Genomic DNA, 26,958 nt, shown 5'->3' with positions numbered 1-26,958 from the left:
CGACTGACGCCATCTTGCCAGTCGTTGAACTCGCTGTGTGGGCAAAGTCAATATCCTTTTCCCCCATCTTTTACGAATCGAATGAAACAACCCTCCTTTTATCAGCCCCGTCCGTAACTCAATTATGTTGTTGACAAACATTCCGATTCTGCTACTTCACAATCGGTGGAATATCAGGTCAGCAAGATTTTCGAAGTAGTCTATTTAAAGGCTACAAAAATATACTGCGAGTAGATAGTTTTGGAATAAATAGAACAGAATAAACTGCGAAATAAACAGTTACTTGTTTTTGTTTTGAAAGTGAGTATAAAAAGACAATTTAGAACTGCTCTAAAATAAAATAAAAAGAAAACATTCCATAATGATAAAGAACGTAATCAAGTGATTCTTGAAAATAGCCTTCTAAATAAGTCATTTTTAATCATTCCTTGGTTTGCTAATTGTATCTGTTGTTAAATAGCATTTGATATATTATAATATATTAGGAAAAATATAGTTGAACTGAAAGGTGTTGGCTTTTAACCAGAGTCAGATGACACAACTGCAAGTAGCATTTGTATTGAACGTTGTGCTCAGGCGTTTGTGGTCCTTTCAACAATCTGTCGCTACTTACCAGAACTCTACAAAACCTTGATGTAACAGCAGCGCCATAAAGTCTCCCGTTAAATCGTCTCGTTCACCCGTAAGCAACAAAACGCCATCAAACGATTCAGGGCGAAATTCGACATGCAGCTGAAACAGAGAGCATTAAAAGTCATTAGAACAATTACCCAAATGTATAACTACCGGTACGAGTAAGTATAGTATTAGTACAGTAAAGTTTGAAGATGTTCCGTACAAATGCATTGCAAGTTACAACATTTAATCAAACCTTGATCAATTCCAGCTCAACGTTGCCAGTACAATATTTGAAATTTAAAAACACTACAATACGCTGTTGCTTTGTACTAAGTTAGTTCAAAACTGTAACAAAAACATTTCGTACAGCACGTATTTTCGGTGCAGTTCACGTCACAAACGAATGTCTGGATTCATGCGACGGTCATCACAACAATAACAGCGTGGTGCATCGGCCCTTTGGCGCTTCAACGGTGATCCTGCCTGCAATGTAGCAGAAAAAATGCACAAATCCCCAAAAACTTTTCATTCAACCATATTCTGAATTGAGAATTTTCAACCAACACCACCAGCTGCATCATTGGGCTCGGATTAGACGCTCGATAGTAAGTTTTTGCGGGGGCCAATTTTATGCGATTGTTTTTTTTTCCCCGTTTTAACCACATGGGTTTCAGTTTACTCAGTTCCATTTATGTTTTCGTGGGCTTTGGCACCGGTGGTTGCTGCAGGTTAGTTGTTGGTGGTGTTTGAGCTAAAACTGTGCGCTTGGAATGTTCTCGATGAGTTTGCCAACTTTCCGCTGGCTGTCCTTTCCCACCGACCAGAAATGGCCGCATAACGATAGAACGGGATTGCAGCGGGGACTGCAAATGAAAATAGGTTCTGCAAGGTCAAAATGGAGAGCAGGGAAACCACTGTTCTGTCTCTCAAACCGCGGCAACGATTGGGCTTTGCCCATGTGTGAGAATATTGGCACGGAATTGACACTGATAGCGCGCGGCAAGGGTTTTTGTTGTGTTGTTCAAACACCACAGTCGCCCGGGTAGTGGCCGCCGAAGCAACGGTCGAACAAATTCATCCTGGTTGTTGTGCACTAAAATCCACCGCCTCATAAAACCACTACAAAAACGAGACGGACGAAACAGAAACATCTCCCCGTAACATCGAGAAGCGTCGTAGAAGCGTGAGAGAGTTGTATGGTGGTATAAGCGTTTCTGGCGTTGATGTAACGATCGATGATGTCAAATATGTGCGAAACACTTTAACACTTGCAAAATTGCAACTGGAACCATACCGAGTGAAATAGATCATTAGACCATTTTTCAGGGTTCTCTTTCTCATTGGACCATTCTCTTCATATTTTCGGAGTAAATTTATACGTACTAATCATACTCTAGGTTTTGATCTTTTAAGTCAACGAAACGCAGATAAAAAACAAAATCTCACCTGAACATGTTTGTACGCTCCTCGTAAGGCGGGAAATGCGACCCACGATCGTTTATTGAAGCGTGGCGTGTTAACTTTCGTATCTGTAATGAAATGAAAATTTCATATTTAATATAAACAACTTGTTTCTGTAACAATTCTTCCACGATAATTAAATAAATTCCAAGATTTTTCGATATTGCTAATAATGTGTCCAATGTTTATTATCTAAGCAGTATACCGAACCATTTGAATAATAACAAGTTACAACGAGCTTACTGGACTAATGGTAATAACATTCGAGACAAAGACGGAAGGTTTAGTTGAAATTGCAGAGCCATATGGAATCCAATTGCCAAAAAATCATCCTAATTGATTCAGTTGTTCCGCAATCCTGATAGACACTGGTTGATACATCATTTTAATTGCAATATTTTATTATAAAAAGATGATAGATTACCTTGAATTTAATGGAGTGTACGAAATTGTTGACTAAACCATCAGATTAGAGTGCGTTACAGCACGAAATCATGATAACAGTAATTGCTTTTTGATAGAAGCAATCAAAAGGTGTAGGCACACTAGCTTCGCAAATTTTGTGCCAAAACGCTAACGTGGAAAACAGTTTTCCCCGATTTTCGATCTGTTTTCCCACCTCGCTGTGTAAGCATCAAACAATCTCTTCTTACACAGAATCTTACATCGCTTTATTGAATTTTACGGTTTCTCGGATCTTAGAAAGCGTCCCCGTCAGCAAAATTGTTCTTTTCACTTCCGGCAGAAGTTCTTACCTATAGGTTCCCTTCGATGGCCGCTCGCAATCTTACTAGGTCATGGCGTTAGGTATAGAATTTTTTTACCGATCCATTGAAAAGATGCGATATGTATGCGGGTTAGCTCGGCGCCACAGAGCCGCCGAGTTAAGGTATGAGGACGACAAGGTTAGGTAAACATAAAAAACTATGTATCTTATAAGTGACTATCGTTGAAAAAACTAAAGCACCAAAAACTAACACCCGAGCTGTGAAGATTGAATGTCTACTTGGTTTTCAGCCGCATTATAAAAAATTAAGTGACACATATAGCGAGCCTTAAAACTCAAAAACTACTTTTTGTGCTCTATCAGTTATTAACAATTAACAACATAAATACTTATAAATACGGCCCGGTCCGTTCTTCCAAGATTTAAAAAAACATAAATACTTTTGCCGAAATAAATATACTTTCAAAAATGGCAAAAAATGAGTCACACATTTTAAAAGGAAACGTAAAATATTTAATTGATTTTGTATCTTCTTTCAGTGATGCTTGCAAGCATAAATTCAAATATGCTAACATGGGGCAGTGAACATATTTTTTGCAGAAAAACCCTTTAACCAATACTGTGAAGGGTATTCTTGTCGTTCAGCAGAAAGTGGCAGAAGCGGCAACATCAAACATATGGTTTCCGAACACTTTAGCGATATTCGCAAACAGATAATGTTTTTTTCTGTTTCCCACATGTTCTGGGACTCTAGCTACTTATTCGCCACGTTTCTAGTACCGCGCAGCGCAACCAGTTTTTTTGCTATCGATGGCTTTCATTTTATTCACCATCTGTTCCTGTCTATGTCAATTACGATACCAAAAAGCTTTTCATTGTTACCTACTTACGGCTTGCATGGTTCAATTAACGCTTTCGAAACGTTAAAAGTTGCGCTCGTTACTAATTCAGCATAAAGGATAATTGACACCGGCGAAAAGTAAACTAATAAACCATAACTAAAAACAAACAAATTTGGATAGAAAACAAATACGCTAGAAAACTATTATTTACGTTGTATATTGAATTTTTATTTAATGTTGCGTTATGTGATCTTAGACATAATTTCGTTATGTATTTCTGTTAGCGGTTTAATAGGAACAAGGAACGGTATGTGATGTATCGAGTCATGTATCAAAATCCTTTACAAGAAATGACTAAATATAGGTTTTAATTAAAGAATTGAAAGATAATCCATATTATGTGGAGTCCAACTTAATTTCAAAGAAAAAAATTTATTCAATGCAAAGACTGTCGATGCTCTCTAACACGCTCCAACGTACTGTTCTTCTTCGGAAAAGAAGGTAGAACTTTTTGAACTTTTTCTACCTGAAATCAGAGTGCGTAAAAAGAAGTTTAACGAATGTCACTAGAAGAAGCCCTACAAAGAGGCACGCTCATCGAGACTGATCGGGGTGCAAAGCTAACAAGAAGTAAAACTTTTTCAAGTAATTTTCCACCGCCATTACGCAGTAAACTTTGCTGTTTGTGCTGTTCGGAAAAATGATTCCAGAAGTGTCAGCGTATGCGGCGTCCGAAGTTCCACCATGTGATGGTATTCCACAATGAACCAATGTAACTATCATCACAAGCAAGTTAAAAGGATGCATCCGTACGTCCATCGGAGTGTGGCAATGAAGAGCATTTGGTTCACAGTTGGCTGTCATAGCGACGACGGTAGCTGGCTCGACGAAATAAAACCTGAAATCTTCAGGGTTTTATTGCCAACAGGCGACGTTTTCTTTCAGCAGAAAGAAAGTTTTTCTTTGCACTTTACCCGCATCTCTTGCGATGGTGTCCGTGGTGCCCGAGACAGTCGTCATCAAAGATCCGAGCGTAGCGACTCTCGAAGCGTTCGTACAAATGTTCAGCACATTTTCTTGATTGTTGCTCAACATAGTTATTGGCTAAAACTTCCGACAATTTTAGTAAGCTACACAGTATGTCTTTAAGTAACGAAATGTTGTAAAAAAAATCTAAAATGCACCATATAAAATATAAAAATTATTTATCAAAATATAAAATTAAGTTTTGGCGCTTGAATCGCTGTAATATCGACATAAACTTTCATGGCTAATTTGAGCTTAGGGAATAAAAAACAGTTGTGGTGACGAATACAGAGAGTGGTCAATAACTCAATTTGATTTTTTGTTCGAAAGATCCTTAACTGCGGTACTTGTGAGGAGGTCGGTCTTAACATGGTCTTAACAATTCTAAACCATAAGCGTTTTAGTACTTCTAAATAGTATTCCCCGTTGACCGTCGCACCTTCAGAAAGGAATTCCTCGAGGATTAAACCCTTTGAATAAAAACTAATATGTTGTCTTTATTCTTGATGTTTGTTTCATTTTTGTTTATTTGTTTGTTTTTGTCTCCGTTTATATCACAAACACTGTTGTTCTACTCATACACTGATTATTGTAACAAATGTATGACTCAGTACATGTTTTATCAAGCTTAAAACAAAATTTAATATTGGTTCTTTGTTCCTTTGTTTACTTTTTAAAACACGCCATAAATCTATTGACACATAAACACGTATAACATTTTAAACTGTAATCCGATTTGCATGAAATTGGATGCGTTTAAAAGAAGAAAAACGTACCTTTCAAACTATGTTACTACTAGATTTGGCTGCATTTTATATCTGTTTTTTTAATCTCATTCATTAAAAGACATGTGTATGCTTACACGCAAGTATACATTTTGCAATCCAATAAAGATAATTCCGTGTGGATTATACCATTGTTGTCAAAAACTAAAGACATTCAACTAGTAAGCGATGTTGTAATCCGTTCCACGTGTGATTGTAATAAAAAAGGCTACAGACAGTATATACGAAACCTTGTTCAAAGGATTATATTGAAATACAGTACTAACACATGCATTCAGATCAGAGCTGTCGAAATTAATCCTACACGATGCCAGAAGGTCACTGTTGTCCATTATTTTAATTGTGATTATGGACCACTAGGAGCAGCCTTTTAATCTATACAACAAAAGCCAGTTGGTGTCTTTCATTGACCATCAATTATAATATAGCTCTAGCAATCGCATCATGTGGAATGGCAGCCACTGTTTCGCATGGAAGGTGAATGGAACACTCAGCATAGTTCTTCGTCATAGATTTGACTTACTATGGCACACAAAAAAGCATTAGAATCGGTTGATCGTCTACTGCGAGCTTTAAGAGAATGTGAATATTTTTTTGAGGAACACATGTTTTCCCTGGTGGCTTTCGGCAGACATTACCTGCTTCAACGCGTTCGAAAGCCGCTCATGAATTTTACGGTTGGTTTATGGCTTTCATCCGTTTTATGATGACACGCACAGACATTGACTATGACATGTACAAAGGCATAATGACGAATGAGCCGTACGGCTGGCTCAACAATTGATGGATATTGAAAATACAAAAATGACAGAGTCATTACCAGCAAATTTCAGTAATTTCACGGACTAATTGATTTACAACGTAGTTCCAAATACTGTACAAAATTATTAAACTTATCAATAAATTATTGAACACGCTATATAAACAGCCAGAATTAACGATGTTCATGGTATTAATTCTAAAATTCAACGAAAAGTACCAGTTGCCGTCATTACTGACAATTCCATTGATTCCAACTTTACAGGTCACTTTTCCTTACTGATATTTTTGCACTGTACTATATTTGTTATAGTTTACTGGCTGTTACTGATATGGTATGGTAAAGCATGGTCCACGTAGAATCGGGAACAATTGCATTAGCTCTATCTCGGGGTTGGTTTGTCTTAGGAAACATGTCAAGGTGTCAAAATGAAGGTATTTTATTGTACTTTAAGAGAAAAATTTCATAAATTGATTTTGTTGGTGGTCGGATGAAATCTCGAACTTTCTTTGGAATGCGCGCCATTATTTTCTGCACAATCTTCTGGTACACCTCAGCGGCTGATTTGTTCCAATTTATTGCCATCTCTGCAGCATCCTACATCACTTTTCCAGTCTTCTTCAACTTCCATTTGATTATTGCCCAATAATTTTCGATTGGGCGGAGTTCAGGGCAATTTGGTGTGTTGATATCCTTTGCGATGAAATCCACCTTATTGTCACGGTACCACTGAACTACCTCCCTGCTGTAGTGGCAGCTTGCCAAATCTGGCTAAAACTTAACCGGACCTTTATGTGACTTAACAAATGATATAACTCGCTTTTTGAGGCACTCTTCCTTGTACAGCGTTGAGTTCATCGTCGTGTTTGTGATGAAAACCTTGGTTTTCCGACCACAGGTGCAAATTCCTTGCCAGATCATTAGTTTCCGTGCAAATTTATTGGTGAATACATATTTAAACTTGGAGGGGACATCTCCACGTGCCGTGGCAAGATAATATTTTGGTCCAGGAAGCTGTCCAAAATCCATTTTCATGTATGTTTCGTCTTTCATAGACAATCATCATTTTTACCTCGTCAGAAACTTCTCGTACAACTTTCTAGTGCGTGTTTTAGCGACTAGGTTTTGCTTAAATGTCCTGTTTGGATGCTTACATGCAAGGAAAGAACAGTAGCCACTTCGTAGACAGATCCTCCGGACAGTACTTCTGCTGGCACCATATTTTTTTGCAATATCTCGAAACGAAAGTCCAGGATTTGCCTTGATTGATCTCAAAACCTTCCAGTTCAGCTGCCGGTCGTATGTTCCACTACGATAACTACTCTGAATCTTTCGGTCTACGGTATTGGGTTGCCAGAAACGTTAAAGCACAGCATATACAGTTGATTTTGCGAATTTTAGTGTTTTTGCGATTTTTAAAGCAGACCACGTAGGGTTCTCGACGTGAGTGTGCAGAATTATTTTTCTTCTTTCGAGTTCCATTGAGCATAACTTTCTATAAACTCCGCGTACCAAGATGAAACTTTCAGCATTGAAAGTCGAATGTTTACTGAAGACATAGCTGTCAAAACATTTGAAATCCGACCACCAGAGGCGCTGCTAGAAGACATACAACTTTTCCCGATTCTACGTGGACCATGCTTTACGCTGGTATGCATCCGATAAAAAGATAGCACAATAAAAATGAAAGCGAGTATCCTTAGAACATTTCTTTTCGAAAAGAAACCAGAAGCAAGAACATTATTTAGATTGGTTTCCTTGGATATCGGAAAACTTTTTTGGGCAATGGTTGTTTAAATGGCTTTTGCAACAACCCAAATGTTAAATGAAGAACTGGCGTTGACCTGATGATCGCGTTCATTAAAACGAAACGAAATTGACATTCCAAGTTCCATTCCGTGACCATGAATTATCGACTCCAGTGTCATTAGAAGGGATGAGCATTATTCAGTCAGTGCTCCGGAGAGAAATGCGCTGGCGCTGCCATGAACCAAATATTCCGTACAACTCATTGCATAGATTGAGAAACAAACAGAACCGAGAACCGAGTTGATATACGCTACACAAAAGAAATGGACTACGATATGATACAATGATGATAAAATATGACTTTGATACGATAAACCAGTTTAAACCGACAGTTTCGAAGGAATCGCATCGAAGAAGATTGGAAAACGCTTGAACATTGAACGCTTGCAGCCCAAAGTTCGTTACGTCGAACCAAGTTATAAAATATACAGCACATTAAATATCTCCACTATCGTCTACAGATATACGGCTGCAGGTTACTATTCAATTTAGACAAACTTTTGGCAGCCCAACTTATTAATGTACGGTAGAAATAAATTTACAATATTGTTTTGAGGAAACGAAATCATGGAGTTTCTTACCTTCTTCGCATCGGTTTCCGCTTTTCCCGAATGGACACAAGCAGTGCGTGAATGGAGCTCCTTCAACACCAGCATGACAAACGCCTTCGGGACCACAGTCGAACGTACACGGTTCCCTTTGGAAGAAGAAAAAGTAACCAAAAATGTCTAAAGAACAAATTCACAAACAGCAAACGGATCAATTTTCAGGCGAACTTGTGCCTCATTTTACTCAAAACCATTCGATGGCACTTCGTTAGAATGGTTAATTTAATTTCGTCAGCATTGGTTGGCTTCCATAGACCATTTAAATTTCCCACCAAAAAAAGGGGCTAATGAGCTTAAGGTTTTTGTACGGAAATGATAAAAAACTTGACGTCAATTTTTGCGTTTTAAATAACGTAAGTACAGTTTTGGCTTGGTCACCGAAGCGAAACACCAGCCAGTTAATTGAAGCATCGAACGACATCTAATGGGCGAATCAAAGTTATTTTTGGGTAAGGTTATTTGCACCGGAAAATAAGCGGAATTCCTCAAGAATGTGGCTCTACATGAATTAGGCATTGCCATTTGCGCAATAGATCTAACAAATTATCAACTAATGAATAATATCATTATTATCAGCTTGACACAGACTGACTTACCTCACCGTACCGTCTGGCACTGGCTGCGTACTATTTTCAACCTCCTCGGCAGTAACCGAAAAAAGGCGCGATCCCTGTTCAGGCAGGTTATCTACCGTAACTTTTTGCGGGATGAGATCCTTTGCTTCGCGCAATCCGCTGGTCTCCTCCTCCATTGAGGTTGCCATCGACAGTGGCAGGGCTCGTATTTCCGATGCATCCAGCACATCACGAGACGCTGATGGCTCTGCCATTAAGGACGATGCTCCGTCAGCGTCATTCCCGCGATCGGTGACAGGCGAGCGTAATGATATGCCGCTGATTTCCATATCACCTGCCAGAGGCATATTGCTTCTGCTTCCGTCATGGGTCACCCCGCCGCCGCTATCAGTTGTGTTAGATTTTCGCCGGTCACTGCCGGATGGTTTCTGTGGTGTTTGTTGCTGCGCTCGTTGTGGTTGATGATCGTGCCGGTTGCTAGTGCCGGAAGCCACAACCATTGATGACCCACCGCTGTGGACGGATTTTTCGTTGCGACTCGACTTGCCGAGATGTGGCTTTGCTTGGACGAGGCTCCAAGCGTCGTTCGCATTCGAAGACTGCTTCGAGGCCTCGGTCTTCCAATTATGAACAGTTTTTCGCCTGGCCAGCTCGCTGCCGACGATGCTGTTTGGATTGCTGCTTGGCGGCCGACGACCTTTGCTGGCTGTCAACCGGTTGGACGGATTGGCGACTTCGACTTCGCCTCCTGCGTCAGCATCATCGTCCGTTACTTCCGTTTCGCCATCATCGTATGATTTCATCGATATGTGCAGATCAGATATGTCGAGTTTGGCGCTAAACGACGCACCGCGCTGATACAGGACGTCTTCTTCGCCATTGGATGAGTTGTCGTCGCTGGAGGTAGAGTTGATTTCTGCCAAAGAAACAAGAAAAAAGAAATTGTTTTATATACTTTTCTCTCGGTTTGTAAGCAATTAGCAAGAGCACACAGTTAGCCTGAGATTTGCTTGATAAATGACGGATCGAACATATGATGGCCAGACCACAATTAGACAGTCAATCGGAACCGTCCGAACATATCCACGAGCGATGCATTACGGCAAGCAAAAACCATCCCCTTCATTCTCATAATGTGATTTGAATGATGTAAAATTATTCATGAAACTCCCACTCTCTAACCGGTTGTCAGTAATGGTGCATATTTTCTCCCCACGCTGATGGACTGACTTGCAAATCTTGTGTACGTGCCCTGTTCTATTGCTTATTAGAAGCCCATGACTAGACGCCTTACAGACGTTTCTCACAGTGCTGAAAGTGTCTGATTACCCAATTACTAGTGAGCGAGAACTCGCTTAGCGTTCGTAGAGGATGCATCCCACAAAGATAAGACCTAGCACAATTCGCAAATGGGTTAATAAAACCAAATCGCTCTATTGCATTAATGATCGCGTGACTTTCACGAATACGGCCAGTGGAAAAATATTTTAGGCTCGAACTTTCGTATGGCGATGGGAGGTACTCGGGGTTTCATTTTCCTTTTTACCATGCACTTTTTACTCGGAGCACGTGCCCTTCTAATATACTCTTATGATTTTGGGTTAAGTCATCAATTGCGAGGTGAAATGCAACAATTTAATCTTTTTTTACTGATCACAACAAATTTTAGTCTTCCTTCGGTGAATGATTTAACCGAAATTCCCACCCGGTTACAAAATTAGCATACAGAGAATCGATTTAATCAGACGTCCTAGAGCGAATCGAGATCGAATTGACGTGAATTTTAGGGGCTTATAAATAGTAATTACGCCTAGTTACGGACGTAAGTTGTGTGGATGCGCCGCCGTAGCATTCGAACGTTCCACGAACCTCCATACCTAATTGGGCTGGGTGAGAGCTGCGTACTTGAGCGTTGAATTATTACATTGCATCGGTACATTAAAGCTCGCGCTCAATTTAACACTCGTTAGCTCAGCTTGCCTGGCACGACATTATAAAAAATAATTTCGATTTCATCCCCGTACCGAAACGATATCTTGTCTTCTTGTGAAGCTTGTGTTTATTTGAACATGATTTAAAAGTGTGGTTGATATCGAAAGACAAAACTCTGTAGAATTTTGAATGTTAATTTTTATCACGGTCAAAGAATTTACAAGCAAACGACGGATCGGATTGTTGTGCGTCTTTTTGTACCACAGTGTCTGCTACACATGGTTGACTTTTTAGAATGTTTGCCACTTTTCTTCAATCATCCAACGTATGCATTTGTTTTAGCCCGGCGTGGTTTGGCACTGCCCACAAAAACAAATGTGAAGATAGGTTAAACGGACGTGTATAGGATTACTTTCGCTTTTCGCAAATTGATCAATTGATGGTAAATTATTTCAACAACTCTTCACAAATTACTTACGCTATTCTTACCTTTGTAAACCTTATTTTGTATAAAATAATTTTGTAAATTGAGTAAGATGAACAAGCAACACTCTAGCAGTTGGTTAATATCGACAATTTACCCATCAACGATAAATGTATCGCAGTGCAAAACATGGAGTAAACTCACGGCTTCCAAACATTATTGATAACCACCACATCATGCCTCATTGCGTTCACAGTGCACTCGTGTGCAGAACACCTTCGTGCACTGAGAAGATATGAACTGAATCTCGCGTTCAATTTATGTTACCGGTGAAGCACATCGAGAGCCTCGCATGGCCGACTGCTACTACCGCGGCACCTAATAGGTCGAGTGGTCTGCTACGACGCGTCAGTCGCACCGGTCAGTGCTTCGGGTGAAGATCTAAAAGCAGTGAGCGCAAGCAACGTAAAAAAAAACCGCGGCCAAAGAAGACTCCGCACACGGCCGACGATGAGCGAAGACGTGGGATATTTTACGAATGCAGAAAACGGTTACGTTGCGGCCAAACTCGGTCAACGGCGCACCGGCATAGGATCCCGGCATTTGTTTCATTTCGTCCTGCACGATGTCATTCCGGATGCGTTGAAGTTCGTCGCACGCCTGATACCTCTGATTCTATACGGTGTCATCGATCTGTTTATGCCCACGAAGAAAAAATCAATCCACGGCCAAACGGCACTGGTTACTGGCGGTGGGAACGGGCTTGGCCGAGCATTGTGTCTTCGTTTGGCGGCGGAAGGCTGCCATGTGGCCGTGGCCGACATCGATATGGCTGCTGCGCAGCGCACGGCAGCTGACCTGCGCAAACATGGTGTAAAGTCGGAAGCTTTCCTAGCGGACGTAGGCAACTACGAACAAGTTGTGCGGCTTAAGAATGAGGTGGAAAATGCACTGGGGCCGGTCGACATTCTGGTCAACAACGCCGGTCTGCTGGCGATAGCGTCGCTCACCGAGGGCAAACCTTCCGATATAGAACGCATCATAAACGTGAACCTCACGTCTCACTTCTGGGTAAGCATGTCTGCAGTCTGCAACTTTCTGGGGTGGCCACAGAAAGGGCTACGTTAGTTTGAAATCGGTCAACTAAACATGTACAGCGTTTGCATCTAATTGCTCCAAAGTGTATAAATATCTATTATATTTAAGCATTGAATCTACATTAACTGTACAATGGGGCTTTGCACTAAACCGTCAGCCTATCAAAGAGTCATTCCAATAGGAAATTCCACCGTTTTCCTAATTATTATAGTGGTTGACGTACGAGGTTTGTTCAAAAAGTATCGCGACTTTTCAATTTCCGCGGGCTACGTATATCCGATTTTCAAAGTTTTTGTGGCGTTAGGTTGCTACACATGTCAGTGACTTATGGTAAAAATTTCGGCCATTTTGTGTAATCAGTAAATTTTGGACAGCTGTTTCGCTTGGGCGTGTTTTGACTCATCGTCGATTTTTGTGTACGCCAAAACTCTAATTGACCACGAAGCGGTAATTTAAGTTTTGGAAACAGAAAAAATAGAAAAAGTCACCGGGGGCCAGATCTGGGGAATGAAGTGGCTTTGGCATCACTAGAGAGTTGTTTTGGCCAAAAATTCGCGCAGAAACAACGATGTGTTAGCAGTGTCGCAAAAGCCAATTTTTGTTTTTCCACAAATCCAGACGTTTGTGGTGGATTGCTTCGCGCAAATTATTTATCGTTCTACCCTTTGGCAACAACTCGTGATGAAACACGACCCTGCAATCGAAGAAATCTGCAAGCAAAACTGTTCGCAATCGATCAAAGTAGGCTTTTCGACGTTCACATCTTCTCGGCCTACTGAGAAAAATTTGAAACACCGATAAGCAATGCTTTTGGTCTTGAAAGCTTCACCATAAGCCACAATCAACACTTCGATTGCGTCCGAGCACTTAATTTCGTTTTTCATACAAAAGTTGATAAAGATTGTTTGCCATCCATTTTTTGGAAGAAACAAAAATCGACGATGGGCCAAGACACGTGCACACTAAAAAAATTGTCAAAAATTGACTGATTTTTCAAAAAATTTCAACTTTTCACCAAAAAATCACTGACATGTGTAGCAATCCAACGCCACAAAAACATCGGAAATCGGATATACGTAGCCCGCGGAAATTGAAAAGTCGCGATACTTTTTGAACAAACCTCGTATGTTACGGTCCTGCTGGACTTTATGGTGTTTGTCAATAAGTGTCATTATATGATCTTATATATGATATGAGTTTAACATATGTTTTAGCTATTGTATGGTGTATAAGTGATATGTGAAGCATTTGATTGAACGGTGATAAAATATACATAGTGTACAGAAAAAAACAACACTTTAATACAACAATGTGAATACTACAGCCAAGCACCAAAACAACAAAATTAAAAAATGAATACGCATATTACTATTGCTACATAAATACACTGTAATTTAAAACAACACCACATCCATAACTAACAGAACGGAAGACTGTTCGGTTCGCTTTAAAATTTGTTATTTTATGAATGTTCTAAAAATTAAACTTAGTGCTTTTAACGTATCGGACGCTCAAACGGAATGCAGTATCTAAATGTGTACTAACAGCATCACAGGTGTGTGAATCTCAAACTTGATACACTTCGGACAAACATAGTACATTACGCATATGTTTTTCGTTTAACTGCATAGACGATACGTGCATTCAAACCTGGTATGATCACTCGACAACGTGGTCATATTGTTGGAATCGCCTCAATCGCCGGTAAGTCCGCTAGCTGGCCGCACGCTTTGAAAGGTTTTCCGAGCACGAAAAACTTTTACCGTTTGTCAGTTGTTGCTGGGCACATGTTGAGCCGAGCCGAAGATCACGAACAGTAACAAACACGTCTACCCATTTTTAGCCCACTTTCCAGTGGGACGATTCATACCGTATACGGTGACCAAGTACGGTATCCGTGCACTGATGGAGTCCCTCAACAGTGAGCTGCGCATGGACGGGTTGCACGAAACACTACATACAACGTGTGTCTATCCGGCGTTAATCGCAACCAGACAGCAATTCATGGATCTACTTGATAAACTCAAGTACGTAGCTAATATCAACAAGAAGTAACGTGATATGAAACATTCGAGTTATGTTCGATATATCCTTGCAGATTCCTCAGCCGATTCTATGTGTTCACACCGGACCATGTGGCCGATGAAGTGGTAAAGGGCATGCTCATTAATAAGCGGGAAGTGTTTGTTCCAAGCATTTTAGGGCTTGTGTGCAAACAATTTGAGTGAGTATTTGAAGGGAAAAACTTCTGTTGTGCCACACTCAACATTCATTGATTTTGTCCCATTCCTAATTAGGAACCTTCCGTCTGGACTACGGCATCTGATGCTGTCCACCATACTGGGAGGAAAATTACCGCACTTCACGGGCAAACCGTGATTCGGAATCGGCGGTCATTGGCCAACTGCCATCATCACATCAGATGCATCTCAAAACCCGTTATGATGAAGGCTATGTTGTCTGTTGTTACAAAAGTTACCAATTTCAAATAAAAAAAAAAATCCATCCAACCCGAATGGGTCGAATAATTCACACTCAATTTCGTTTGACGAAGGCCACAGCGTACTTGGCCGACATGTGTGCGGGGAACGCACCACGCCAGAGTGGCAAAGAAGGTTGGACGATTGGATCACAAATTGCTAATTGTTTTCTGTTTACAGACCATTCGCGTCTTCGTCGAAGGTATGAAACAACGCCGAAATGGGCACATTCTTGCCATCAGTTCCATTATGGGTGAGCCATGAATAATGATCGCAGCTGCGCAGCTGATGTCGTTGTGTTACACCAATTTTCGTTTATGTCAGGTTGCATCCCAACGCCACGCAGCGTCTCGTACGTTGCCACAAAATTTGCGGTACGCGGGATGATGCAAGCCTTCCAGCGAGAACTGGCGATGGACGGGTTCGGTGAAGAGATTCACACTACCACTGTGTATCCTACTTTCATAGCTACCCGAAAGGATCTGATGGATTTACTTAGTGAATATCGGTAAGTATAGCAGATCATTTGCCTGAATCTGTCGAATGAACGCGGTGCTGATCGATTTGTTTGCTTGCAAACTCAAGTTTCGACGAAAAACTTGCTATCCTCACACCGGAACAAGCTGCCGACGAGGCCGTCGGAGGTGTGCTGCGTTGTAAAATGAACGTCTTCATAGCACCGTTTTTCATTCGCTATTTTGTCTACTTGTCTGAGTAAGTCGAACTTTACATATCCTCGTGGACAAAGTGGTGCAAATAGTGCTGATTTTCTACTTGTAGCTTGCTGCCATCCTCGCTTTCAGGACTTTTGCTACAAACGCTTCTGAGAAATGTGCCCTCGCTGGCAAATAGAAAGAACAAGCGATGTTAATTCATTTGAAGATGAAGATGCAAACCTTCAATCAACGATTGGTTCGATCATATCAAAATTTAAACCGTACGCATATCATATCGCAAAAAGGAACAATTATGACAAAAAGGTTTTGCTGTACGTCTCTACTAGGGTGATCATTAAGTTTTGACGTTCGATACCAGAGGGCGCTGCTACGAGTGTAATTTTGTATTGTCATATTGGTACACTCTTCAAATGAACGTATGTGAAGTTTCATTTCAATCGGACACTTAGTTTTTTTACAAGCCATTTAGTATCGACATGTCTCATTACTGTTTTACAGCTGTTATGACGTCATCATTTGATAAAAACGTTTTCCGGGAACGATTTTTTTTTGGTTTGAAAACAGGTGGATGTCGCCAAGGGCCAAATCTAGTGGATTGGGTGGATACTCCAAAAATTCGAACTTTAATTAATGGATTTTTGCTATTTTCAAATTGCTCTTGTGACACGGTGCATTGCCCTGATGAAAGACGATGTTTTTCTTATGCAAACCGGGGCTTTTTTAACAAATTTTCACTTTCAGTATGTCTTAAACGTTACAAAAATAATTAAAATTTATTGTTTTATCAATTTGCAAGCAATCCGCTAGCAAAATTCCATTCACATCCCACAAAACTGATGCTAACATCTTTTTAGTAAATTTCTGGACGAACTCGTTTCGGAACTGAAGAAAAAGGTTCATTCCACTCCCTTACTTCTTGTTTTGATTCAGGATCATGGTGATAGACCTAAGCTTCATTCATAGTGATGATTCAATGCACAAAATTCACTTTATCCTATCGAAAACGCTTTAAATGTTGGCAAGAAAGATGCATTCGAATGGCTTTTAGCGAATGCGGCAGCCATTTTGCAAACAGTTTTCAGGAACCCAAAACTCCAGTCAAAATATTGGTTATACTGCTCAATGAGATGGCTAGGCATTATACTAAATCTCATTCAGTGATTCGACGATTTTCCAATACGACATCCGGTATTTTTTTACGATTTTAGGAGTTGTGTCTGTTTTTTGACGTTTTTCACATGGTTCGTTTTAAAGGCTACTACGGCCATGTTTAAGCTCAGAATCCCCTCTTTGAACCACCTAATTGAAGGCGAAGAGTCCTTATACACTTTCAATATTCGTTCATAAATCTCCTTTGCGTTTAAACCTTTCAAAAATAAAAATTAAATCATTGCACGATACTTGATTCTTTCCATTGAAAACAAAACTGTGACATGTCGATGCTAAATGGGTTGTAAAAAAAACTAAGTGTCCGATTGAAATGAAACTTCACATACGTTCATCTGAAGAGTGTACCAATATGACAAAAAAAAATTAGACTCGTAGCAGCGCCCTCTGATATCGAACGTCAAAACTTATGATCACCCTAGTAGCCCTAGTAACCCTATCACCCTAGTAACAACCGCAGGTTGCCTTCATCCACTCCGAATGACCCCAAAAGAATTCCCGGGAAAAGTTCGGAAGCTTGTCACATTACTAGAAGTATATTCTATATGTGCGGCATTGTACAAAAACCAAGTATAAATGTGTCTATTTTGAATGGCAGAAATAGAAAAACTAACATTACTCATATGGCTTCATACTAAGCAGTACTGTAAGTTAGAGGAACATCACAAGGTAATAAATTATTCGCTGTTGCGAAAACAAACTTCAACAAATAGATTATTTATTTCCCGTAAAGACTGAACCTTTTTAAGTAGCTTTAAAATTCTTATTTCTAAATAACCAAATGCGGGCTTCGATATAACATATCTAAAACGCTTTCGATACGATTGCAATCGAACCACTATCTACTTCTAACCGATCTAGGCGAGTTTGCGGTGCATGTAACTAACGCCAGGTTCGGCAGACAGTGCACTTCAGCGCATTCGAAAAGCGGAATACGCGCTCAGTAGCCCTTCGGTGCTGAAACGGTTCGGTTGGCTCTATCAGAGACGACGAAAAACGCATTCGTCACGGTGCAATTCTAAACGAGCGAGCAGGACAAGGAAAACTATTCGCAGAATGGAGAGTTTAGATAACATCGGCCAAACGCCGTACCTGAAGGCGGTGGGTAAAAAGGGCCACCGTCAGCCATCGGCGACGGTTCGCTGGAATATGCTGAAGCTGTGCTCCAGCGTTGTGTTGGACATTGCAACGTTCGTGGTGCTCCTGATGCCGATACTAGCCGATGCTCTCGGTCGGTTGTTTCGCAAAGCTTCGAAAAAAAATATTTCCGGCCAAACGGCACTCGTTACGGGCGGAGCCAACGGGCTCGGACGGGACATTTGTCTTCAGCTGGCCGGCGCCGGGTGTCACATCGCCGTCGTGGACTTGGATGCGTGCAACGGCCAACAGACGGCCGCCGATGTCCGTCAGCTGGGCGTGAACGCACACTTCTTTAAGGTAACGTACGCAACGAAGCGTGTGTGCTGCAAAGTGCATCGCCAGCAGCGGCGTATGCTGCTTTGTTTGGGTCTCTCTCTCTCTCTCTCTCGCTCATCATGTTGACGGCCCGCGGTACTGCCGCTGTTACCTAACCTCAGATCTAGTTAGACGCTCCGGCTAATGCGGTAGTGCATAATCAACTGCAACTAGTTTTCCTGCCCGGTGGCGGCAGGCGATGGGGCACCAGCAGTGGGAGAGAGAGCGAGCGGTATTGGATAAATGTTTGCTAAATGTCACTCCGTAGGCCGATGTTTCTTCGTTCGAAGCCGTGACCCTCCTTAAGGCCGAAGTACTGTCGACGCTGGGCCCAGTGGACATTCTGGTCAACAATGCGGGCGTGCTACCGCTGATGTCCTTGCGCGAAGGAACTCCTAACGACCTGAAGAAAGTGATCGAAATCAATTTGCTGTCCCATCTTTGGGTGAGTGCAAAAACCGTGGTTCATATCTTCAACAAAACCTAACCTAATTCACGCGTTTTAGATGCTTCGGACCTTCGTGAACGATATGATCGAGCGAAAACGCGGACACATTGTGGCAATCGCATCGGTAGCCTGTAAGTTGCCAACAACCTCATGGCCAAATGTTTGCAACCGAATTGTGACTGGAAAATTTCACCCTTTAGCGTACCTACCGATCGAGCGCATGATCGCGTACGCTGCCTCGAAGTACGGCGTTCGGGGGTTGATGGGTTCGTTTGCAAGCGAGCTGCACAGCGAAGGGGTCGACGATGTGGTCAAAACCACCACCGTGTACCCTTGCTTCATCAAAACGCGCCACGAACTGATGGAGGCACTCAAACGGATGGGGTATGCGCAATCGGGTTTTCGGACATTGTTTGTTTACTAGCGCGTCAACGGGTCCTTCGATTTCACTTCACAGTATCAAAAATCGAGTACCGATCATGGAATCCGCAACCGTGGCCCGAGCGGTCGTCGGGGGAATTTTGTACAACAAAACCAACGTCTACTTGCCGAAGATGATTGGTCCATTTGTGGGAATGTACGAGTGAGTAGCTTTTTCGAACCCCTTTTCCGGTCAAGTCGTGATTCTGTTTGTGTTCCCTCCTCTCCCCAGAAACCTTCCCGCGCCCGTTGCGCGACTTGCAAAGAAGTGCTTTCTCCGAACCTCGATACCGAACGTGATGGCGTGAACGTGGGCCGTGTTTCGGATACTTTGGCCAGCTTCAATAAAGATTTGATTCAAACCTAACCCAAAATGGAGTTATTTATTCAAGCGAACTGCATTTTGCTAGAGGGTTTTCCATACGATGATGAGACGATGAGACGACGCGACGACGATCAACATCTCACTAGCTCACATTCTCATCTCACCGAACTCTCTATCTCTCATTTCCATCATCTGTTATTAGGTCTAGGAGTTAATTCTTGCGGTTTTTTAAGAAATATGTGTTTGACAGCTACTGTCATTTCGCATCTAACGCAGATTGTTTCGTCAAAGTGTAAACAACACCTTTTTTAAGCATTTGAACATGTCAAATTTTGTTCCTGGTAATGCGTTTTTGCGGGGAGTACTTTTTCATTACCAGTGATGAAAAGGGGAGTAAGTACAATAATCTTAGACGCAAAAAGCCCTTGATACAGCCTGGTGAACCATGTCCACCGCAACCAAAGCAAAATATTCATTGCGCAGCGGTTATACTGTGCATATGGTGGGATATGAAAGGTGTGGTGCATTATGAGCTTTCAAAACCTAATGAAATTATTGATGGACAATCCCATCGACAAGAATTGAAGCATTTTAAGCAAAGCTTTGGCCATAAAATGATGAGAATCGCACAAAAGACGGAATGGCGGATGGGAACTGTTAATCCCCCTGCTGTATTTTCACCAGATGTTGCTCTTTCGAACTAGTATTTGTTCTAGTCCGTCGTTGCTTGAGTAACTATTTGGCAGGCACTTCTTATGGATTAGGCACTTCTTATGAATGTGTTGAAAAACGGGTGTCTGAGTGGATCGCTCCTTAAGTTAAGAAGTTCTATCGACACGGAATCGAGGAACTACCTAAAACAGTGGTCTCAAACTCATATTAACATGTGACCCTCATTGGAAAGTAACAGCTAGTCAGCGGGCCGCACCACATAAAGAAAATGTTTTTTCATTAAATTTTACGCACTTTGATTTGGTTTGGATTTGAAATAAATCGTATCGGTCATTTCTGTGCCGGCAGCGGAACCGATAAGAACATTTTCTTGTGATTTACTGCTGACTATTCTGACTGGTATAACGTAATTATATACTCCGCGGACGTGACCGCGGGACGCACAAAACTGTTTCGCGGGCCGCGAGTTTGAGACCACTGACCTAAAAGATGGCAGAAAGTAGTAGCTAACGACGGCCAATACTTTGATTAAAGTAGTCATACGTTTTGTTGTTGTAGTTAGGTCACAAATGTCTAATAAAAAGAATTAACTCCTAGAGCTAACAGATCAAGCTGTTCGAAGCGATCGTCGTCTCTCACCTTCAGCAACAGATTTCTCGTCGGACCCGACAGTAGAAGGTTCCCTGCCCGGCGATTGACGAAACTTTGCCTCACGATCGTGTCGAAAGAGAGAAACTCGAAGCAAGAGCAACGTGTGTGAGAGAGAGCCCAACAAAGCTCGAGAGTAAACAGAGGGTTTTAAGCTGGTCCAGGTGCGCTTTTGCTCACAATGTACCCACGATCGTAAAGTTGCTCGTACCGCACGGTCTACCGGCAGAGCGCAGTAGCTTACCTGGTTGGGGCCAAACGGCCGATCGGTCGCGATCGCTCAGCTTCGGCAGGGTAGCCAGTACACCGTTTCCTACCCCCGCTCAGAACGCGCTGCCCGCATGCTGTTGGGCGTAGCATCGCCGAGATCTCGGATGTGCGTGCAGTTCGGTGACTGAGGTGCGTCAAGGCAGCCCGGAACACGAACCGGAGAGCAGCGTGTAGATCGTGTTCACAGACAATCAGCACGTGGGAAGAGACGTCGATCACGGACGTGTCTTCTGTTGAGTTCAGTGAGAGGACATTGTGGTGCGTTTGTTAACCGATCCGTGGAAAGGTGCAGCATCATGGAAGTGGCGTGGCGTTTCCGGGTCATATTCGTGATGGCGTTCGTGGTGATCATTTTCGGCGATCTGCTCGGCTACGGTGGTGCGCGCAAGGAACCGAAAGACAAAGCCCTGCTCTCCGGCATCACCGAGGTCGAGGCGAACAGCGCCGAAATGCTGCCGAGCGGGAAAGATGCAGCGGGCACAAGGCCACGGACAACGGCACCCTCGAACGGTCAGTCAGAATCCGCCCGCTCCGATTGCCCTCCGCCGCTTGGTGTTCTGACGCGCCGTGTTGTACTTGTTTCTTGCAGCGATCGGCAGCAGCCTCGAGAGTGAGTTCGAGGAGGACACGGCGGGCCTGTCGACGGCGGAGCTGTTGGCGCGCCGGGAGAAGCTCAAACATTCCCTCCGGGAAGCGTGCCTGCCGAAGCTGCTGTGTGAGATGGCCGCCAAGCCCAACTACTCCTTGAACGTCCGGGAGCGCGATCTACTCTCGCTGATGAGGTAAGCGACCTGCGAACTGCGATCGTGCGTGCGTTCGTTCGTGCGTGACCGCGCTGTGAGCCAATGAAATGGAAACCTGTTTCGTGCCCCGAATGCCGGCTGAAGTGAAAGGGTTTGTTGAGCTGGCCGCGGAGGAGAAGCTCAACGACTGCGTAGCCTCCGTTGCGCGGTTGCTACAGAAGCTCCCCACCTGGGCGGCACGCGGTAAATTATTCAGCTCCCCGTATCGCGGTCTACTATTGCGGCGTTGAAAGTGGATGTTACGATAGAGACAACAAGGTGCATTCACAGCAGGTGCGCTGCCTTCTGCAATTGAACAGTCGGAACTCGGAAGGTTGTTCTTGCTTTGAACACTTTTCTTTCAGTTTTTTGGGGTGGCCAACAGCCAATACAAAGAATATCCCCTTGCGGGAACGTTCCATCGGCGTATCGAACGAGGAACTCGTTCGCGATGCTCGGTCGCACGTGCTCAATCAACAGCCACAACTTGCTTGGCTGGGTACAGCACCAGAAACCTGAAGCTCCCAGACTTCTTGACGCAATGGACGCAAAACTCGCGTAATAAACCTGGGACACCCTGGAGCGTCGTTGCAGCCCTTCGCTGGCGATCCACCCCGCCCGCGGAACATCTAACAGTATCATCTCGTGGACCGCTCTGACCCTCCATTACGTCACATTCACGCCGCGGCCGAGCGCGACCACTCGGACCGACCACTCGAGTGGGGCGCGTGAGGTAACACACCAGAAAGTAGGTTTCGACGCGCGCTCGACCGACCGGCCACAGGAGTGGCTGCAGCTGTCGCAACCGTAGAAATAATCGCTATGGACATGGCGGCGGGAACCGGTGGTGGTCGGTGGCCGACTTCGGCTACTTTTTTGTGACCTTGATGCGCACTCGCCGAAAGTGAAACGTAACTGCAGCGCGGCCCCGCTGGCCTCTTGGGCGCAGTTCCTTCAACGCTACTCTATCTCGCACTCTGTCTGCCGCCTCCGGCAAGAGCTCCGTCACTTTCGCTCTGTCTCTGTCTCCCTCACGGTCGGCGACGCGGCTTGTAGTGCATTCCCTCACGGTTTTGCAATTATTAAATATCAAAGCCCAATCGAGGGCCCAGCAACGGTGATGGATTGGCACCCGGCCCTAGTGCGCATTGGTTTGTCTGACGTTGTTTGCTTTACGAGTGGTACCACTAGTTCCCACTGCGAAGATTTGTGCGCCATCCCCAGCCGATCACCATCACCAGGTCACGATATTAGGTGTCTTAGTGGCGCCGCCACCCAGGATCGTTAGGTTTAATTGGGCGGTTTATAATCATGACGGGTGCCACGGCCATTCGGCCACCGTTCGAACGCGCCCAGAATACACGGCGCATGGTTTTTGGTCGGTGGTTTTGATGCTTTAGTTTAGGTTAGTTTGTTGCACAATACTTGCGTACTCATCAATCTTCAGAAACTTATGAGATTGTTCGAGGCCACCGTTCGAGAAACGAAATGAGGGTAGCGACCTAGTCAATCGAGTGTTTATTCTGACAGTAGCCGTGTGAGGTCATTCACATTTTATCTTATACGCAGCTAATGCCCAGTGTAAGATGCAAGAAATCTAAGTTAGCCATGAACGCAACATCGAATGCATCGATTATTGGTCAAAGCAGTCGTCCGATTCGAATCGCTTCACATTTGCACGTTCGTGTCACGCCAAAGTCGGTGATGTTGTCGCTGAGCTCCTAGGCAATGTTTTTACCTTGTTCTACTCCGAGACAGGTTCGGACACAACGATGTCTGTCGATGCTTTTGCAAGGTGGCGAAGCCGGTTCACCTTCACACCCCGGACCGTCCGGCCGATGAGTAAAATACTTCGAAAATATCCCAACCGCCGGAATGGTGGCGGTGATTACGGATTTTAGAAGAAACCGTACGGCCGCCGCACGGCGGGATCAAGGTCGGTGCGGCTCGTTCAATATAGTTACGCCACTTCATTTATCGTAACGTAACGTAATATGTTCTTGGGGCTTGATCGGGTCGGCTAGAAAAGTTTTCCATCGTCTGTGCCCACAGCGAACTGAACCGGTTCGGATACAGGATTGCCGGAGGGTCAATGTGCATACGTCATATCTTCCCGCCTTTGTGCTTCGATGATGGTTCGATCATTCACCGTACTTATTGCGCTAATTTTTGCAGGTCTACCACCTTATCGCTGACGATGGCTATGAGTCCGACGAAATGGCATTTCGCCGCCCACATGGGTCAACTGCTACGCGATGCCGGAGACGCACTAGTGACGCCGATCGGATGCTCTCACCTGTGGCCGAGCTGTCCCTACAGCTCGAAGAAGCTGCTCAAACTGACCAACGTAGTGCAGCTGAAGTAGTGTCACTACGCCTTGAACGAAGTGATGGTGATCAAGTGTTGCAGCAACAGCGGCAAGGGAGCAGGAACGCAGGGATGCTTAAACTAAGCTAAACCATCCTGACACCGAATGCCTCCCATGTGATGGTGCGATATGTCGCGAACGCGTTGTTGTGAAAGTGAGAAGTGAATTTCGATGCCACTATAGGAAGCGACACTATTTCGTAAGAACCCTAGGACATCAGAACCCTGAATCGAAGAGTGGGAGATTGGAATAATGCTTCGTTTAGTGCGATAGGATTCTATTATTTGTTGAGAATAGAGGAAAGGTCCGCGCATTGCCCATGTATGTTCTGGCCTTTTGATGGCGTACGTTAAATTCCATAGCTTCTGAAGCGTTCCCCGCCCAATAATCGTTACCCTCGTTAATTCGATTCCGGTGGTCGCGGCCCGCGCGGTGCTCACAATCAATGGGAAGGTCAATGAGGCAATGATTGTTAAGCAGTTCGATGAACCGTGAAATGTGATCGATAAACGTTGTCAAGTGTGAAATTATGGCAACACTGTAATAAATCTAGTGTAGATAGCGTAGGGGTAGGAATAAAGTAGCAACCAGAGAGGACCGCAGCCGCCAACAGACCGGCTTTAGTCGCAGACCAGGGAAAAATTCGAAAAAGTCGAGCCACAAAGAAATGTAAATAATCAGCGACGCATGATGGTGAAGTTGAAACATCAGATTTTTAACTCAAAAATTAAAAACAACAACTAGCCAAAACTTTCGGCTTAGTATTATGGTTTAATTTTATGTTTTGTACTTCTTTACTTTAGCTATAACGTGAAAACCAATCAGTTTGGTCATTTCTGTTATCCAGAAACGTTCGAAAGACTTACTAGCTGAAGCAATTTGTTTCCAAATTAAAGTACTACAATAATATAGCAAAAAAAAGAAAGTTTACAAACGTGTTTCGGGACTTTTTCGTTTAATTTTGCTTAGTACGCGTACTTATTAATAAGTACGCGTCTCGCAGAGCATGTCCTATGTCTGCAGACGGTGTTTCAGTTAAGTTGAAAATTCAACGGAAATCTCAACACGAACCCGCGACACCGAAAACAGATAAAAAACGGAAACTTTACCAGCATTACAGCCGTCTAAGATTTATTGCATTCAACAGCTTTCTGTTATGTGTTATCAGGAAAAAACCGTTGCCCTGGTAAACACTGTTTGCGGAAGGGTTTTCTATAGTGCCCAAAAAGACCAGACCTCGCGGAACTGGTGAGCACGAGATTCTATTATCACAGGTCGTGCCGGGAACGCGGGATTAAAACGCTCGACGTGCTCTGCCGTGCAGAAACAGATGCCTGCACACTGGAAGAGATTCACATGCTTTACTTAGCATGATTTACATGCCGATCCTGTGGCGTTGCATTCTCAAAATTGTACCACGCGCCACCCAGAGACAAATCGTCCCAATTCAGATTAAAAGATGCAGCGATTGCTTCAAACAAATGAATGTATTTTTTACTACACTTGGTTGCCCGCAACTGGTGGGTTCTGCTCTTTTCCCAATTTAGTAAACCTGGGACTGTACGAATGCTACAAATCGTTACCGTAATTCGTGTCCCGGGCCCTATCTTGAGCGTAACCGTAACCCAGCTGAAGGTGGCGGGTGCTCGATTGGACGCAAGCCTGTCGCAGGCCAGGTTCCGCTCCGGATTCTCGATTCAAAATGTTTACCATCCATCTTCAGTTAATCCGGCGAAGCCAGACTTTATCTGCTGACTGGCTGGATTACACGCGATTTAACCTGAATGTTTGGGTGCCTCGGAACGAATCGCTCGTCGAACCTTGGTCGATCGCGGCCACAAGATCGGATTTGGATACCAAGTCAAGCCTGGAAGAGTCTGGAAGAGTAGGTCATTTCCGCAAACAATTCCTCGTTGCAGTCACCGTGGCCAAAATCACTTTGGCGACTTAAAGCTTGCTAATTCGAGATCCTGTACCTGAGAGTCTCCGTTCCCATGCCTGAGTTGGGAATGAGGATGGAAGGGATGATTAAGCGGGCGGCTAGAACCATTGGGAACGGGACTTACCTTGGCAACTATAGCCATTTCTGTGCAGCTCGAATCCTTCCGAGCAGTCGCATTCGTACATGCCGTCGTGCAACTCGTAGCACAACTGTTCGCAGGGACTGCCGTGGCCACAACGTCCTGAAAACATAAATGAATGATGATTACCGTATGAGCGATGATAGAGGAAGGATTCGCAGAAAGTCTTTGGTATTTCACGACACGGCGAATGAATTACCACGTCACGATTCAATGAACTCTAATAGGTACAGCAAATTAGTTTCGATTTTTAATTGTTAACATGATCAAAAATGCAAAAAACCACAGAAATAAATGAGAATAAAACCTATCAATATGAAGTTAATGAAAACACAAAAAAGGGAGCTTTGCTCGTTCATCGAAACAGTGCGCAATGTACACCGCATTGCATAACTAATGGCGCATCATTTCCGTTTTAAACTGAATTTTAACGAAAGCTAAATGAAGGATTCGGAACCTTACAACAGTCCGATATCAGCTGTGCAGCTTTACAAGGGACT

General features: G+C 43.4%; 3 protein-coding genes across 3 annotated transcripts in view; 2 read left to right on the top strand and 1 right to left on the bottom strand.

Annotated features, from left to right (window-relative positions):
• Positions 1 to 26,958, bottom strand: part of LOC128278894 (uncharacterized) — a 75,484-nt gene that overhangs the window by 22,069 nt on the left and 26,457 nt on the right. The window contains exons 2-6 of the mRNA XM_053017620.1: positions 26,444 to 26,560; positions 9,233 to 10,127; positions 8,610 to 8,725; positions 2,065 to 2,147; positions 614 to 732 (exon numbers count right to left, since the gene is read on the bottom strand). Of these exons, the coding sequence (XP_052873580.1) occupies positions 614 to 732; positions 2,065 to 2,147; positions 8,610 to 8,725; positions 9,233 to 10,127; positions 26,444 to 26,560 (1,330 nt within the window). The remainder of the gene's footprint in view (positions 1 to 613; positions 733 to 2,064; positions 2,148 to 8,609; positions 8,726 to 9,232; positions 10,128 to 26,443; positions 26,561 to 26,958) is intronic.
• Positions 12,138 to 15,082, top strand: LOC128269305 (17-beta-hydroxysteroid dehydrogenase 13-like). Its single transcript, XM_053006739.1, has 5 exons — positions 12,138 to 12,638; positions 14,297 to 14,369; positions 14,509 to 14,716; positions 14,773 to 14,889; positions 14,963 to 15,082. The coding sequence occupies exons 1-5, from the start codon at positions 12,267 to 12,269 to the stop codon at positions 15,042 to 15,044; spliced, it is 852 nt and encodes a 283-aa protein (XP_052862699.1). The 5' UTR covers positions 12,138 to 12,266; the 3' UTR covers positions 15,045 to 15,082.
• Positions 21,524 to 24,588, top strand: LOC128269306 (uncharacterized). The gene is made up of 3 exons (XM_053006740.1): positions 21,524 to 21,737; positions 21,817 to 22,009; positions 24,185 to 24,588. The coding sequence occupies exons 1-3, from the start codon at positions 21,524 to 21,526 to the stop codon at positions 24,372 to 24,374; spliced, it is 597 nt and encodes a 198-aa protein (XP_052862700.1). The 3' UTR covers positions 24,375 to 24,588.

Source organism: Anopheles cruzii, chromosome 2, assembly GCF_943734635.1.
Source record: "Anopheles cruzii chromosome 2, idAnoCruzAS_RS32_06, whole genome shotgun sequence".
In the NCBI taxonomy this organism is placed as follows: domain Eukaryota; kingdom Metazoa; phylum Arthropoda; class Insecta; order Diptera; family Culicidae; genus Anopheles; species Anopheles cruzii.
This window is presented reverse-complemented; position numbering and strand designations above follow the sequence as displayed.

Excerpts from the sequence above, each read along its gene's own strand:
- LOC128269305 (XM_053006739.1), top strand. The coding sequence starts at position 12,267 with ATGCCCACGAAGAAAAAATCAATCCACGGCCAAACGGCACTGGTTACT. Across the intron at positions 12,639-14,296 it reads ACCTCACGTCTCACTTCTGG|ACGATACGTGCATTCAAACC; the intron begins GTAAGCATGTCT and ends TTAACTGCATAG. Across the intron at positions 14,717-14,772 it reads GTAGCTAATATCAACAAGAA|CCGATTCTATGTGTTCACAC; the intron begins GTAACGTGATAT and ends CAGATTCCTCAG.
- LOC128269306 (XM_053006740.1), top strand. The coding sequence starts at position 21,524 with ATGGAAGTGGCGTGGCGTTTCCGGGTCATATTCGTGATGGCGTTCGTG. Across the intron at positions 21,738-21,816 it reads GACAACGGCACCCTCGAACG|CGATCGGCAGCAGCCTCGAG; the intron begins GTCAGTCAGAAT and ends TGTTTCTTGCAG. Across the intron at positions 22,010-24,184 it reads GATCTACTCTCGCTGATGAG|GTCTACCACCTTATCGCTGA; the intron begins GTAAGCGACCTG and ends TAATTTTTGCAG.